The 18,247-nt window shown below is 30.0% G+C and overlaps 2 protein-coding genes across 5 annotated transcripts in view; one reads left to right on the top strand and one right to left on the bottom strand.

Annotated features, from left to right (window-relative positions):
- Rpn9 (regulatory particle non-ATPase 9) overlaps nt 1-3,927 on the bottom strand; it is a 30,070-nt gene extending 26,143 nt beyond the window's left edge. The window contains exon 1 of the mRNA XM_076492947.1: nt 3,674-3,927. Within this exon, the coding sequence (XP_076349062.1) occupies nt 3,674-3,774 (101 nt within the window). The 5' untranslated portion in view covers nt 3,775-3,927. The remainder of the gene's footprint in view (nt 1-3,673) is intronic.
- Nucleotides 3,928-4,465: 538 nt separating this feature from the next.
- LOC143246370 (uncharacterized) overlaps nt 4,466-18,247 on the top strand; it is a 34,514-nt gene continuing 20,732 nt past the window's right edge. For 2 of the 4 annotated variants that reach the window (XM_076492953.1, XM_076492971.1), the window contains exons 1-5: nt 4,466-4,618; nt 6,729-6,829; nt 12,845-12,921; nt 15,100-15,229; nt 15,736-15,846. In XM_076492953.1, coding sequence (XP_076349068.1) covers nt 6,734-6,829; nt 12,845-12,921; nt 15,100-15,229; nt 15,736-15,846 — 414 coding nt within the window. In that variant the 5' untranslated portion in view covers nt 4,466-4,618; nt 6,729-6,733. Of the gene's footprint in view, nt 4,625-6,728; nt 6,830-12,844; nt 12,922-15,099; nt 15,230-15,735; nt 15,847-18,247 lie in introns of all 4 variants that reach the window. The other 2 variants (XM_076492954.1, XM_076492961.1) reach the window with 2 other exon arrangements.

Below are 18,247 nucleotides of genomic sequence, written 5' to 3' on the forward strand. Positions count from 1 at the left end.
GTCCCTGAATGTCCATATCCTTGATGCTCATCTTGATAAATTCAAGAACATGAAAGCACACTCAGGAGCAAGGCAAGTGTTTCCACCAAGATATACTGGACTTTGAACACAGCTACCAAGGAGCGTATAACAAAAACAGTGATTTACATTAGTCGTAAATCTCAAAAAACTATTCACTTCTAGACATTTTTGTTTTTGTATAACTTTAGTATAAATACATGTAAATCTTGATTCATATGTTGTTTTATTCAGACCTTAAGTAATTGAAAATGTGCAAATATGCCCATTTTTCCATAGAAAATAAGTTAATTTCTAAATTTCATTATCCAGGTCACAAAAGCAAAGTTTGAAGGGAATAATGGCCATTTTCTGTACTTTTATAACATATGCAATTAAGAAATAAACTTTCTAGGAACAAAATTTGTGTTACATAGTGTTATCATACTAACAAGGTTTTTAAAATCAACATTCTGGTTTTTATAAAATGCATCACTGTTAAAGTACTGTAGCTTTATTTTAATTAAAATTAACAGATTGTGACTCATCAATCATATTCTCATCAGAAAACTATAATGGACTAAAGAATAATGGGACAAAACTTACAAAGTTGTGATAATATTAGATGATAGAGAAACTAGTTACTTTACAGTCAAGACTGATTTTATAAACAGTTTCTCACTATTAATGTAGTTTAATATCTTATTTGTTTTTATTAAACTAGCACTGACACCATAATTTTGTCTTAAAAAACAGTACAAAACTAATGCATCACTCAACTGATAATAAGCTAATAAATGTCAATGAGACACATTTGGCAGGTTGATTCTCAAAGCTTTCTAATATTAATTTTTTTTAAATTCTGAATAAAGATTTAAACTCACCAAGATATCTAGAATTTGAACTGCCCACAAGAATGACTAAATTCACACTAGTTTTCAGGCTATAAGGCAGTAAAACCCTTACTCCAACATACATTCCACAAACATGATAGTGCCACATGGCATACAAGAGCTGAATCCTCAGCTCTAAGAAGCTATTTTTCTTTTTTAACAAGTTCTCTCAATAGAGATGGCCAAAAAAGGTTTTATGAAGATACCTAAAGTGACTAAGTCTGATAATCTACCTGATAATGAACAGCTAACTTTTCTTTAACAGATTAAACTCTTTATCAAGGTATACATTCTTAATTATAATTTGAATACCAAAAACCATGATATCCCTCTGTAGCCTACCCATTCTTGTGAATTCAGTCTTGTTCAATTTCAGATGGGATGTTAAACACAAACCAATTATCTTACTCACCACTGCTACATTTCCCTGTATTTCTTTTAGTTATAGGATATATCTAGTGTCCCTGCTTAATGTACTGTAGAAAATGCAATGCTTGTCTAATGAAAAATGTATTGGTTAAACCTGAATATCCATGGTATAAAGTAACTTAATATACATGAAACAAATAGACTGAGTTGATGCTGTATGTGCACAACCATTTACTCAACAAATCTGATAATTTAATAATATTTTAAAAACCATAAAACATACAGTTATTGAAGTCATATATATATATATATATATATATTTTCTAATTTTAGTAAAGAAATAACAAATATATATGTATATACATGAGAAGATATTACTCCTGAACATCTCAACGGAATGATATCATACAAATTCTATTTTCTTGAAGAACATAATTAACTTGCAGTTTATAAATCAACTGGTAGATAATACACTAATTTAACTCTTTCAGCATGGACTCAGTCCCTGGGACTGACCTTGTAACCATTTTGTGTTTGATATTGCATTTAATCTACAACTTTTAAATTAATAAGTATATCTTAAACTTTTGCAGTTCATCAGTAAACATTACAAGGCTTTAGTATATATCTGATATTTATTATGTAGTGTTGTTCTCATGTCTTTTTCTTTGCATGTTGACCATCCAACATGCAAAGTAATTTTGATTTTAAAATTAAAAATCCTTTTATGCATTAAACAATTTTCAAATTTCACATCCAAAATTTATTAAAAATTTTAATACAAGTAATTACAACAGACAAATAGCATTTTTAGTAAAAATATCTGCATACAAGGTACTTAAGATCTTTCAACAAAATCTAACCAGTTTTTGAGAGAGTACATAAAATTTCAGTTAACATATTGTTGTACAAGTGAAATTTGTGACAATTTCCACAAACCACCAAAAAAGTGTTATTTCAATAAATAATAAATACTACAGTTATATTATGATTTTTATCAACACCAAATTATTTATCATTCACATTATGTGCCTTATTTTGAACAGGGGTCTCAAAAGAATTATTGATCCAAACTATGGAAATATTTGAATACAAAATATCAGTTACAAATGTAAAAATCTTCCATAAACAAAATACTATTTATTATACACCAAGAAACAAGTGCAAATATCTGCAGTACTAGTATGCACTAAATTTTCATAATTTATTTCAAAACAACTATACCTCACTAGTTGTAAATCTACTTTAAAAACAGCATGATAACTAAACCCCATTACACACAGCTTGTCAGCTCAAATAGAATAGGCATTTAAGGATCAGTGATATGTCAAATTACAGCTTTCTTCACGCTTTACTTTTGTCTAGCTATTTTCACTGAATAGGGAAGCATTTACTATTTGAAAACATACAAACAAAACTTTAATACTTTTTAAAATTCTTTTTAGCCATTGAATTTGTATAAACAAGGCTATAAAATAAATGAATTACATATTGCATAAACTAATACATAGGCAGGTCTTTCCAATTCAATCCAACAGCATGTCAAACAATGGAGAATGGGGATTGTATACAGCCTACGTACTATCCTAAAAACTGCTTGCTTTATGTCGTATCACTGGACATAAAGACTACATTGTTCTTACAACAGTTTGCTATATTTTATATTGCTGCCTATGGCTACAGGGAAAGAATGCATTCTACAACAGTCCATGATAAAATGTTATGAACAATGTATCAATTACATCATGTAGAACAAGCAGAGGTTTTTAGAGATACAGATCTGTAATCCACATTGTTAAATCTACAACCAATATGTTCTTTCATAGGTAGGCTCATACTTCATTATTAACAATTTTCATTCCATTTATCCATATGAATTATATGAATACATATGTATAAAAGTTCCTAAATGATGGACTTCACTGGGACCATGTTTTATCTTGCCTTGATCCAAATGACACACAGTATCATGTTACTAGGTAAAACGAAAAATCACTTATATCTTTAGACTCTATTCCACTGGAAGGTTATGTTGATTTACAGGAATGATTTTCATTAATTACTACCTATATAATTAAGCTTGCAGTGTAAATCTACTAACTTATGACTGCGTAATCCAATGGTGTGTGAATTTGTTTATTTTCATTCCTTAAACATCACCCAAACCACCTATTTGGAGTTGAACAATAATATCAATAAGTGAAAATATGAATCAACATTGAAGAGAGAGCTGTTAGTGTTACAGCTTAATAATGCTGTTTGCTTTGATACTCTTGAACGGGTGTTAAAACGATTATCCAATTATGTCTAAAACAATATGTCTACAGAATTTTCTTTTCAGTAAATTTTCAGTAACCATAGCTTAGTTTAATTTTTATATGCATAAAAAAAAACCGTGTTCAGTTTAGGCCTACCTTTTATTGTAATATTCTTCCAATACTGCCCACTCTTGACTCAGTTCAGGAGAGCTGCTATTTTGTTGAGCTGTTAAAAAAGCATTTACATCGATAGGCATTGTAAAATGTTTCGAATGTAAATTAAAAAGTAATAAATCTTGTTAAAATTAAATTTCTTTAAGTTACGTTTTAGTGTAACGAATAAGAGCAACGTGCTCAACGTTTAACCTTAGTCATTCCACCTGATCGTTAACACATTCATAATACATAGCACTCTTCCGGTTGACAAAAGAAAAGCTGATGTCAAAATTGAAAACTAATTTGTAATTCCACATTTATTATAAGTTTCAAACATTATTAATATAAGACATTAGATTACTTTATTTTATTGGAAACTTGAAATATAAACCTACAAAGTTAAGAAAAATTATTTATAAAGGCCATTCGGCTTTTTGAAGTCAACAAAAAAATGAAAATAACTCACATTAGCAAAAACAATTCAAACTCGTAAAATTATTTGGTTACTTTAGATTGTTTCCCAGGTGCAATAGAATAAATTAAATTTTAGTAGTTGCTCAATTATTAAATAACTCTTTTTTAAATTTAGTAAGCCAACTTTCATAACATTTTCGAGTTTCTGTTATGTTCGGTTATCCGAATAAAATGTTATTAACAGTCCCTTTGAAACTTTTTTCTTACTCTATCTTTAGCCAAAAAGTAATACTATGATTGTTTTTCTACCTAGAAAAACAGTATGAATTTATTTAATGGAAGATAGTTTTGTTCTTATAATTTACATATTCGCTTTTCTAACATCTGGCAATATCAGGTTTTTTTTATACTTGAATGCCGGTGTAGGCATTAGAGAATTTATTAAGATAACCTCAGATAGGTAACGAGCTTTATCCGATGTAAATTGGAGTTTATATAACTGCCAGCTGTTTAGTTTCTCTTGTTACCTTTGTAAGTGTAAGTTTGATTTAAAAAAGATTGGTGAAATAAGTCCATCAGTTTAAGTTCAATCATTGATGATTTTTAACGACACCCTTTGCTATCAAGGGATATGGTAGATTACATTTTCTGAGTTAAGTACCGTCATTCCACCATCTCCAGTGTGGTGGTGTGTCTCAGTCTAGTAACAGTACTAGGAGTAGTAATACTACTGAAAAGACAAAAGACTGAACTTGTAATAAACCCAGCTCTAAATTACAATTGTACCCTGCAAGAATTTATACTTATGTCCCATGATTCTTCTATTCTTGGTGTTAAATATGGAAAAAGATGATGCATCAGTACTATCCATTTACAGTCTTAAAAAATTTTAGTCAGATTTATTTTATTCGTTTTTTTCCCCCAAGATAAAATATATTCAGAGAACTTGCATATCTGTGTATGATAACTTTCACTCTAGATATCATCCTAATAGTCCTTCTCTGAATATGATCCATCACTTCAATGTCTTTTTCTGAGATAAGGGCCACAATATTTAATATAATACTTCAAACTTTATCTAACCAATGACATTATACAATCTATACAATGACATTACAACCTCTAGATTTGTATTTAATATTTCACCAGAACAATCTAAAATCCAAATTACCCTGACATTAGGAATATGCTGTTTGGATGGCTTAAAACCCTTCAACCAGAAAAAAAGATCACTTTTCATCCGTAACACAATTAAGGTCATCACCATTAAGATAATATTCAAAATTCAAATTGTGAAAAATATAAGGAAAAAACTTTATCACTAAAAAAAAGAACTGTAGGACTGGATACTGAATTTGAAAAAAGGAAACAAACAAGATAGGGATGGAAATGGGTATATTGATTGACTAATGATCACATAGCAGATCGAGCTAGTTTGAATTCACATGAAAAATGCAATCTGAATGTTACAAGCTTTTTCACTTTGCCTATTGAGAGTTTGGTGTTTGAATAGAATCTTGGCTTTCCTCATTATACTTTTAGTTAACTTTATTTATATATATATGAATACTACATTAATGACAGTTTAATAGTACATTAACATTTTAGAATTTGAATTTGGTTCTGTTGGTTTTGTCAATTAGTGAATTTTTTCCTTATAGTTTGTTTACTTTTTTTTTCTATAAGGTGGCACATGTGGGTTACTACATCACAGAGTGTCTTCTAAAGCTTTATCAATTTTGCTTAGAATAATAATAAAATAGGTAAAGATTGTGAAGCCTGTTTTGCTCTATCAAATGATAAAATTATAACTTCTGCTAAAACTAGGTAGGTGCTAGGCCTGTTGAGAAAGATGGCAGTAAATAAATATAAGAAATTTTGGTTTTTACTGTTTGCTGTCTTTCAAATTTGGGAAGCTGAAAAGTGGCATATACATTGGAGATAGAATGACTGCTAGACAGCTCTTCATATCTAACTTCTGTATTTCTTGTATATGACTGTTATTCCACACATAAAGAGTGCTATGGCACTCTCTGATACTTCACATGCATTACCTTAAATTTATGATAATTAAAAATAAATTTTCATTTATTTATACAACTCACCAAATCATCTAGTTCTTCTTGAAAAGGAACAGAATTCCCTCATAGCCACCATTACCTAGAACTTTGATATCATCATTAAAAGCTATATATTATCAGAGTGTAATGGTTTGTAAGATTTTGTGAAATGTTTAACAAGTTGGTCACAACTGCCCTCCATGTCTCAACTAAACAGTGTGACGGAGTTTATTTTATAGTTACTTAAGAGTAATTTATATTTTTGCTCTACATATGTAATTTAACCAAATTTTACAAAAATGTTTTGTACATAAAGAATTTCATGCCATTTATAACTCTTTTGCATTTTCTTGTAAATGTGTACTGTAACACAAAAATAATTTAAAATTATTAATAGAATGGTAGCAAGCTATAGTGTATGATGTATTTTTAATGCATAAACAGGATATAAATGTTTGTATGAAAACCTTTTTTTGAATTTTTAACATTATTTTTTTCTATATTTATTGTGCCTGTAAAGTATGTGTTATTTATAAATATTTACATATTTTCTTATATATATATATACAAATATTTTGCAGTTAAAATGTCACTGTGGAAAGCAACTGTTGGAACAGACTTTAATGTAAATACCAAAAATGGTGCTGATGAAGATGATTGGGAAACAGATCCAGACTTTATTGTAGGTTCAGATTTCTTTGTGAAGTTTTATCATGATTATCAGATCTTTTTATCTTGAATGATTCATAGATTACCATTTGTAAAGTTCCCACAAATTAGTTTTGATAGCTCTTCAAAATAATTCTTAATTTAAGTAAGATTATTTAAAGGGTTGCACACTAATTAGTATTTTTGTGGTTAAGTAAAACTTAAGTAAGGAACTTTACAGTTACGATCCATACTTAATTCAGAAAGAAAAAAATTTTTGACCCAAATTTCATATAGTTAAGAGTATTAATAACCTGCTATAAAAAATAAATTTATCTAAACCAGCATGGTCTAGTTGGTGGATTGCATAAGGTACTATGACCAAGTTTTTCTTAGAGTTTGTGAATAACTTGTCAAAGTGTTGTAAAATTCACCTGAAATAATTAATCTGAAATACATTTTAATGGGAAGGTTCTATTTCAGTTGTATACTGTAAGCATTAGTTTGGTGCTTGAACATTAGCATTTATAGACCAGCCCTCCATAGAAACTTGGAAAAGAAAAGTGGCTATCTTGAACCACAGTAGTGGTTTATAATTGGGATTATAAAAATCTCCCTTAGCCAGATTCATTCATGAAATGACACTCAAAACCTTCCTTACTAATAGTTAAGACCACCCAAACATTAATAATAAGAAATATAAGTGATTTCATAGTTGTAGACACTAATGTTATTTGCTCCTGTTATTAATATTATTGTTTCGCAAATCTGTAGCAAAATTACCTAGGTATTTTGCACCCAAACCTAAACAGCTATACCATATGAAGTGCTGCAAATGTCCTTGACTTATTTAAAATTTGATTATTTTTCATTGGAAATTGGTTTATGTGGTTATAAATACATTATAGATATGATGTTGTTCTGAATAGTTGTTTTTGTTCTTGTGTTGAATGAGTGTTTACACAAAACTTTAGGCATTAAGCTACCTGGCTCAGTAAATAATTACTTTAAAGGACATGAAGCTTTATTCAAAGCAATGTTTTTGATGTATTTGTTTTATTTGAATAAGGGCTTATTGCTTAGTGGAGTGTATGTCTTTATGCATGTATTTGCCCATTACTGTGCATTAAGAAAAGCTAACTTACAATGTAATTGAAAATTGGGAATTTAAAATTTGCAAATGGGGATCACAAAAGAGTAAACAAACAAAGCTGAAGACTTATCGCTGTCAGTTTGCTCAAACAACAGTTCCCTATAATGGGATCACACAAAAGGTTTGTAAAGCCCTGAAGGAATAGTTATAGATTGAATTTGACCTTCTTAGTTTTATAATATTACATGATTTTCTCAGCCTTCCACATTCTGCTATCAAAATACCTGATGTTTTCAATGTGTGTGTATGTGTTAGTTGAAAATTACAACTTGTGTATTTCCTTGCACATCATTTGAAAACTGTCATGTGAAAGGTTCTTGATTTTGCTGTTCGTTGTTACTCAAGTTTGTTATCTCTGGGTGTATTTCCATGATTGTATTTTAGCAAATTTTTAACAGTTAATTATTACCATAGTAAATTTTCCTACTCAGACAAAAGTGGTGATTCTTTCTTCTGTTTATTATGTATAGTTTAAATTGTTAGTACATATTCATTGTATACTATCACTGCACTATTTTATATAGCTATTGCTATTTTTAAATACATGGTATTAAGATTGTGGTTGTAAATGCTGATAATTGATGACTTATGCTAAGTGATACTGTTGTCTATTCTGCATACATTATATGTGTTGCCTTATTCTAGCAAACACTTGCACTTTTGTTATCTTGAAGAACATAGATGTGCCATGTAGATGTAAAAAGGTAAGAAATGCACTGCATCTGTTTTGTGAGATTAATCTGTGTTGTTTTGGAAGAACCATTCATCAGTTCTGATGAGAGTGCTTTGTTGCTGCTTGTCTGTCGTTATGTGACGTTGATGGAAGGTTGTCATTAACTTTCTTGCGACAGGCTCGGTATAGCATACACAAGTTCATCTACACATTTACACGTTAAGTATTGGAACGATAGCTTTTGATATAGCATGTGTATCTTTACAAAATTTGATAGACTTTTAGAAAAGATTACAAGTATTCTGTATACAAAAAAATCAGATTTTTTAATGAAATATTTTTTCTAAAGATTTGTTTGTGAAAATAGTCTGTTTTATTAGTAGTGTGAGTGCAAAGTGATTTCATATTATGATTAAAAAAACTATTTTTTGTCCCAAAAACCTCAAATATTATTCCCATAAACTCTCAAACCTCCTAAATATATTTCAAATGTTTGTTTTTATTAAAACTTTATATTTTTTGTTATTTCATATATTCTAACAATGTGGGGTCTGTTACTTAACCAGCATTGTAACCATCATTTATTAAGTGTAGTAACTAAGATTTATTTACATTTTAAAAAATATGAAACTTCTAGCAGACTGAAGACAACACTTACTTCATTGAAATCTTAGACCAAAAATATGTTGTAGCATTTCCAAATGTAAAAATAGTGGAGAAAACCACTCTGGGAACATTCTGAGCTGTTGATTGGTTACTAACATGTCATTTATTAAAGTGTATATAAGGGACTGTTTCAAAAATTGGAAAGAGTTGAAGGGGTCTACCATATATAATTCAGTACATAAGCCATATCTCAGCAAAATAAAAAGATGAGGTTCTAATTTTATGTTCTAGTTTCATAATGTTACTAATTTGAGCTCCTAATTTGCATAAAATTATACACTTAATATTTTAACATCACAAACATTTAATTTTAAACAGTGCTGCATTCAACATGCCACATGACTCACTAAAATTTTTATTTAGGTGTGCTCTTGTAATATTTACTTTTAAATAAGAAATTAACTTGTATATAATATTGAAGTTTGAATTATAGTCTACAATTTGATTCCAAATTTGTTGACAAAATTCCATAAAATAGTAGTTAAATAAAATTTTGAATGCAAGTCAATAAACACGATAATGTTGCCTTTGAACTGTAATCCATGGCAAAAGGATTAATGCTATGTTGATAAAATCTTTTCATTATAAGATGGTCCTTTGAGAACAACTTTATATTTTATTTGTTGCTATTGCATACCATTACATGCATTTATTTTTTGTTATATATTTCTTATTTATTTTGAATAAGTTTATTGTGGTGTTAGGGTGGTAAAAACAGCCAATGCAGCAGTAAACTGTGAAAAACATTAAAATAACATTAAAACCTTTAAAAAACAAGATTAGTAACAATGGTTAATTTAAAAAGGAGAAATAATGATTGTCAAAAAGTACAGAAATAAACTGAATTAGAATGCAAATATTATACTTTCAAGGCTACCACTAGAGACTTTAGTAATTTAAGTTTTTTTTTAAAGTTTGATGCTTATTTTGATGTCTACCTCTCTCGTGGAAAGAGTTATGTTCAATCAGACCTTGTTACTCTTGTTGAACAGTTGCTGTCTCCCTTGATAATCCTGGGAGACTTTAATGGACACAATCCCCTCTGGAGTGGTGCTGATATTGGTGGGAGGGGTCATTCTGTAGATTGTATGCTTTCAGATCACAATCTTTCTGTTTTTAGTACTAGGTTCTTGTACTTATTTTCATGCACCCAGTCAATATTTTTCTGTCACTGATCTATTTAACTGTTCCCTTTCACTTTCCTCTCACTTTTTTGGAGGGTTGACAGTGAGCCATGGAACAATGATAAGTTTCCTATCATTTTGAGGGAGATTGGCTGTGATCAGTGCCACTTGACCCTAGTACCATGGTGGAAGTTGGGTGAGACTGACTGACTCTTTTTTTTCTCTCTTTTGCAGTTTGATCTTGCTGTTGCTAGTTTTCATTTATTATAGAATATGGTGAGACAGTAAATGGTTTCTTCATTCAAGCAGCTGTTTATTCTATATCTGAAACTTCAACACATTTCCCATCATATCTTCATCCAGTTTGACATTTTACTGTCAACAGGCACAGAAAATTCAGTAATGGGCCTGGGATACATTTTGCAGGCATCCCACTCTTTCCAACTGCATTGCTTTCTAGCAGCACATGCCCATGCTTGGCAGGTCAGATGTCAAAGCCATATGGTAAAAGTTTGAAAGGTTAATAGGAGGTATTCTTCCTATCCCCATTCCATCTTGCTCTGCAGTGACCAGGAAGTTGCTGATGTACAGAACATTGCCATTACTCTCACTGAGAGATTTTGTCATGCATTCAGCACTTCTGTTTCTTTTCTGCCTCCTTGGCCATTGAGTATTGATGATCGTTTCTGTGACTGTAATTGCCCATTTCTACTGCTGGAACTCAAACTTGCTCTTCTTCAGTCTCGCAGTATATTGGTTGGACCTGATGGTGTTTGCTATGAAATGTTATACCATCTTTCTCCTGCCTTTCACACTATTCTTCTGATTGTTTTTAACTGGATCTGGAAGGAGAATGTTTTCCTGATGCTTGGCACCAAATTATTCTTCTCCTTTTCTTTAAGCCTGGGAAGTATCCTGAGATTATAATCATCATCCAGTTGCTTTGAATAGCTGTTTCTTTGAGGTGTTAGAGAGGATGGCTAATGCTCTTTTTGTTTAGTTCTTGGAATCAAACAACCTCCTCTTGCCCACCCAGTGTGGATTATGTTGACAGCATTTCACTGTTGACCACCTAATTTAACTTGAAACTTCAATCAAGGAAGCCTTCCTCAAGAGAGAACATATTTTTGTCCATGCTTTTTGAGAAGACTTACAACAATACACGAAGGTGCAGAATTTTGTTGGACCACCACTCATATAGGGTTCCATGACCATTTACCATTCAGAACTTTTTACTGAACAGATGATTCCAAGTCCATGTGGGTTTGACCCTTTCCCATTCTTTTATGCAGGAACTTGGAGTCACTCAGACCTGTGTCTTGTGTGTTGCACTTTTCAGTATCAAGATTGATGCTATCATTACACAATTTCCTTCGACTGTTACAAAATGATTCTGTGTTGATGATTTCTGCATATTATGTTGGTAGCCAGTCATGAGGTTTATTGAATGGTAGCTTCTGACTGCCTTCAATTGCTTGTCAACGTGGACCACAGTGAGCACTTTTACCTTTTCTTTTTTCAAAACTGTTTGCATACATTTCTATCACCATCAAGGAATACATCCCAATGCTGTGCTCAGTCATGATATTGTTGTTGTATATTTTTAGGGGCCCTGTAACAAACCCATAAATCCACAATTAATTTAGTGCATAAATAGTTTAGAAATATGTTTTAAAAGCTTATTTTAATTATTTACAGCAAAAACTTCTCTTCTGTCAGCAGTAAGAGTTGGAAAGCTAAATTTTCAAACTGTGTAAATGTGTGAGAATAATAACATTTCTATACCAGTTTACATTAAAGGAAGAAGAATTACCAATGAAAGGTACATGTGTTTTAATTTTAAGTTAGAAGCATTAAATAAAGTAAACTTTCAAAGTAAATGTATTGTGATGTTATTAATAAACAACTTTTACACTTTGTTATATAACAGGATAGAGATTGTGGATTTTTTTTATTATAATTGTATATATACCATGTTATAATATTTTGGGAATAATTTATTATCAGCAGCTTGAAAAAGTAACAGCAGGTATTACATTTTGTACTTATGTGGTTACTGGGTGGATTTGATAATTTATATATTCAGTGATAATTCCATAATGAAACTTCATTACTTTGAATTAAAAGCTTGAAGCATCTTAATTATTATCATATTTTTGGAGATGGAAAAACTCAGATAAATGATGAACTTACATACAAAGATGTGTTATTAACTTATGTACTACTACTTAAAATCAGTTTAAACAATGTTTGCATTGTATATTGATTAAGAAATATAAATACACATTTTCATTTGTTGCCATTATTTTACTATTTGCATTTAATGTGGTAAGTAATATTCTCTCAAAAATATAGTTATTCTGAATTTAAGTCTAAAAATGGAGTTTGTGTATTGGTAAGTAATCTACAACAACACTGTTACTGGTTTTGTAGAATGATGTAACTGAAGAAGAACAGCGATGGGGGTCCAAGACTGTCGAAGGATCTGGCCGCACAGCTGCTGCTATTGAGTATGTTTTGTTTTTTTTTTTTTATTAGTTGTAAAATGCCAATGAAAAACTGAAAACTGCATATAGACCTTGTTGTGGCCATAAAGATGCACATAATTTTATAGATTTCTTCAATATTAACTTTTTGTATGCCAGTTCACTGCTATGTCTGTCATGTCCCAAATAGTCTGATTAGCCCTGGTATTGAATAAAAGGCTTCATTTACCTTGGGCAGAGCATATATAGTGTGGTTTACATATCACTTATTGTGCTTTTCTATCAGTCATTAGTTATTTGAAATACAAGAACTTGAGGATAACTGAGTGAAAACTACATATTCCTTCTTAATTCTTATAGTGACGAACTGAGGTATTTGTTTACTGCTTGTTTGTTGGAAAGAGGTTTATCAGTTTAATATATGAGTTGGAGCATGAAATTATATTAACTCTATTTAACTTGTTTACGTGGATTATATTCAGTAAGATTGTTTTTGTTTGTGATGATCAAATTTATGGCATTATGAAATATTTTCAGTTTTTGATAAAAATGACTCTATCAGTAACTTTATCTGATCAATCATATGTGCACATGTAAGATTCAAAATAATTTTATAATTTTTACAAAGTTTTGTGTAATATTTTACTATACATTTGTTATCAGAGACATCAACTGCCCATTTTACCTTACATTGCTGTTTTAAGACAGTTTGTACTAAAACAGAGTAACTACTAGACGTGATATACAGGAATACTTAAAAAAAAAAACTGTAGATAGGCAATTTGGGGGTTGTCGAGGTTACTTAAGTGCAATATACAAACAAATGGTAAATATGTATATATGTTTCTTATGGACATAACTTTGCACTTTGACTTGTTAGTGTCTGAGCCATACATACATATCTTGAAAACATATACTTTTGTAACACATAACCTGGCATGGCTTGACATAACTTGATTTGTAATCTGAGGGTTGCAAGTTTGAATCTGTATCACACCAAACATGCTCATCCTTTCAGCCATGGGGGCATTATAATGTTACAGTCAATCCCACTATTTATTGGTAAAAGAGTAGCTCAAGAGTTGGTGGTAGGTGGTGATGACTAGCTGTCTTTCCTCTAGTCTCACACTGCTAAATTAGGGACTGCTAGTGAGGATAGCACTCATGTAGCTGTGTGCAAAATTAAAATACAAACAAACAAACTGTAACACATTTGATATTTTGTATACATCAAAATGTCACATTTCTTCATCCTAATTTTGTTAAGAATTTCAGATTCTCTGGACATGAAGTCTCCAATATGATGTGGCAGATGTACAGAAAATGAAGGAAGTTTCTGTCTGCATAATAATTTTGTCAGAATAACAATATTTTGAATTATAAGTTCCTATAAAGTGACTGAATATGGCCAGCACACAATGTCTATTAACAAAGTTATTGAATTATAGCAATAAAATAAATATTCCCAGATGGTTTAACCATGTGATTTCAACAATTAATTGTAAGTTATACTTTATAATAATCAACAGCATTTCAGGTTAATTTGCATGAACTGCTTAGATGTTTATAATCGATGCTTACCAGGTGTGACTACTCCATTTATATTTTGTTCAGAAATCTTTTAAAAGTGTAACGTCATTACTTTTTGATACACTGTTCTTCAGCCTTTCATAATACTTAGATTAAAAGCACTTGATAATAATGTTTATCATTATGAAATGTCCTGCAGTGATGACAATGAGTTATACTTTTACATAGGATTTTTTTGTGTGTGGATTTTTCAATAGAATAAATTCAGAATTATATTTAATGATACCAAAATTTGAACTTTTTTTTATAAACACTGAAGTTTATTATTGCACTTTTTTATTGTCACATATTCATTAATGTTATTGTCAGTAATGATGGAATACCAGTTATTTAAAGGAAGAGTAATTGTCTGTTTTTCTTTATTTTTTATTAAGCTTTTGACTTGTGCTTGAAATAAACAGTAAGGAAATAAGTTTTCTCAATGAAGTGTCTTTTAATGAGAAAAAATCATAATTGTAGATAAACACATGCTTGAAGTGTGCTGCTTTTTCTAATGTTCAAAAAAATACATTTTTAAAAAATAAATATATAACTTAATATAAAATGTAATATAATATTGTATTTTGACATTCCATTGGATAGTATAGGAATAGTTTGTCTTCTGTTAAACAGTATTGATGATTTGAGAACCCAAGTTGCTTATGATGATGCACAGTTCAAGAGGAGGGAAATGGAATCTGGTCCCAAAGCTTCTTTTGGTTATGGAGGGAAGTTTGGTGTTCAGGAAGACAGAATGGACAAAGTAAAATCATGATATATACAGTTTATAATTTTTAGAAAACAACAAAGAATGAGACAGCATTATTGTAGAGTTACATTTGAAGTAAAGTTTAGATATTTTTTAAACATGAGACTTTCAAAAGATGACAAGTTTTGTTTGTATAACAAACCTTGTATTACACTTTATTTTTTATTTACCTGCTCTTTTGAATGTGATAGTGCTTTACAATAATTTTACTTTACATATTCTTGAGATATTAATTTTGTAAATTGATTTCATGAATTATGTACAGAAGTTAATGAACTTTCCAAAAGAATGAATTAAGAAGCTGAATAAAAATAACTGCCTCAGAAAGATAGAAATGCTAAAAGTAACAATACTTTTGTATCAGTTTCATTTGTAGCTTATTTCAGAGTCATGGACTGTTGAAATGCTGTAGGCTACATTAAAATAATTTCATTACTTGTAAAATTTGTGTATTTAATATATATTTGAATTTAACTGGAAGCAATAACATCTTTCTCTAGAGTGCTCTTGGGCATGATTATATTGCAAAGGTAGAGAAACATGTGTCACAGACTGATGCAGTGAAAGGCTTTGGTGGAAAATTTGGGGTTCAAAATGATAGGAGAGATAAGGTAGGTTGTAGTAAATTCTAAAATACTCAATATACCTGGATGCTAATTTAAGCTTCTCTTGTGTTTAAACTAATAATATAAAAATGTGTGATTAAAAAAAGCTTTGTAGCACATACATGATATTATTAGTAAAATTGGGATTAATAATGAACTTTTTATTATAAAATTAAAAAGTGGCTTTATCAAGAATTAGCAAATTTTGGCATTTTTGAGTTAAGAATAATGAATGAGTTTTTAATGTTAGTAATCTATCTATAATTTATTTGAAATTGTAGGTTAATAACTAACATTATCTTGTATTTGTATAAAATACTAAAATGTTCATTTTCTTTTTATTTATTTCAAATATTGTATTATCTACTATTCAGCCTTTTGCATAATAGCTAAGGAACTAACTTATCTTATGTTATGAAATTATAGCAGTAATAGAAACAAGTTTTTGTTTATATATATATAATTTTTGAGCACTTTACAGAATAATGAAGTTCATAGATATTAGATATGGATCAAATTCTTTACAGTATGTCTATGACTTGTGGACAATAAATAGAAAGCACATAATCCACTTGTTTTAAAATAATAGAGACAAAATAAGTCAAATGTGTGTACAAACAAAATCTGTTAAACTGTTGGTTATCGCAATTGTGTACAGAGTATTAAACTACTATCTCTTTTTAACCAAAGTTCACACAGGCAGGTTCATACATTTTAGAACACCCTTTAACAAGACAAATTATTCTTCTCTATCTCTGTTATTACAATACAAACTGTGAAACTCACCTCAGAAATCATTACAGCTTAGTTGACAGTCATGCAGTCTAACTTACTTTCATACTTCCTCTCTGTATCTGTGCATATTTATAACATGCACCAGAAAAATCTAGAAATATCTAGCCCTCTAGTAACAACAATATTAAACATAAATAGAAAGTCTTAGAAACTTTATGTAAGATGATGTCAACAATATTACAAAAGCCTAGTACAACAATTAAGCTTTATACACAACTTGTAACTCTAACAGAGTTGTGTAACAAATATTGTCATAACTATTGCTTTTAAAATAATTATCATTTCACACTCTTGTTATGAAAACTAAACAATCATTAAATCAATAAATAAACTAAATAATAACTTGTAAACTCAATAATATTGAATATCCTACAACAGATACCTAACTATGCTTGGATAGGGTGAGTTACATGGCAGTTATAAGGTTAGTATGGTCATTTGGAACAGTCTGTAAGGTGGCCATGCAATACTTGTACAGAATGTTTTCTGTACCTGTATAAATTATCATGGACAGTGCATGTCCTGCTTTCTCAAATGGAGAAAAACATGTGCAAATTAAAATGAAACAGACAGATGCTAATCTATCATCTGCAGTGCACATTACAAAATCAGTTCTTAAACAATAGATTGTGTTGATGTGCCATCAAAATGGCTACAGTATTGAGGAAGCATTTTAGGTATTCTGCTGCAAGATCATCACCAGTTATGAGACATGTACCATTGTTAACATCAACAGATCGGTTAGAAAATTCTAAACATTCACTTCCTACTTTCCTGGCCACCACTCGCTTCTGACCACACCCTTATTGTCCACTACTTATTGAGTTTTTCAAAGACTTGTTTCTGTTGTCATAATCCAGAAACCATTCCTCAGCTGAAGATTGCTATTATGACAAAGTTCTTGGAAGATGTTATTTGCTACAACATCTAATATGTGTGTAAGAGTTAAATAGGTGATAAAAATGATGGTTGTAATTCTTGCTATAGTGGTACTTCTAGTCCTGATTTCAGAATCCATTGGATAACATTCCTCATGATCTCATTCTATACATTTTTCACTTGTATCTTATACTGTACATCTTATATAGACTTTTATCTTCTCACACCAGCTTTATAACCAATCTATATTTTAAATATATATAAAGTGTATTAAGGAAGGATATTCTGAGAGCTTTTACCCACTTGATACATCTCTACATTTAACTATTGTTTTAACTAATCATAAATTTTTGTTGATATCAATGAAACAGTTAATATTAACTTTATTCAGAGAGAAATATTAGGGGTAGAAAAGTTACAGGCTCAGACGATTGTATTTTAATATAGATAACTTTTAGCAATAATATCTATGCTGTTTATGAGTTATGTTCATTTTGACAGTACCATGAAAGATGAAAGTAATATATTTTAAAATGACATAATTCTTTATAATTTTTTATATTCTAATCTTTTATAAGTGTCTTGAATGTTATTCAATGTGTCTGTTCCAAAATAAAGAAAAAAAATTATTTTGAATATCACTGAGAAAAAAACACAAATAGAAAAATCACTAGAAACATTGTGGGAATTTTACAATGCATAATTGTTGTGGTATATCAGAAAGTTTTCCATA

The sequence above is a fragment of the Tachypleus tridentatus genome, chromosome 1, assembly GCF_004210375.1.
Source record: "Tachypleus tridentatus isolate NWPU-2018 chromosome 1, ASM421037v1, whole genome shotgun sequence".
NCBI classification, from domain to species: domain Eukaryota; kingdom Metazoa; phylum Arthropoda; class Merostomata; order Xiphosura; family Limulidae; genus Tachypleus; species Tachypleus tridentatus.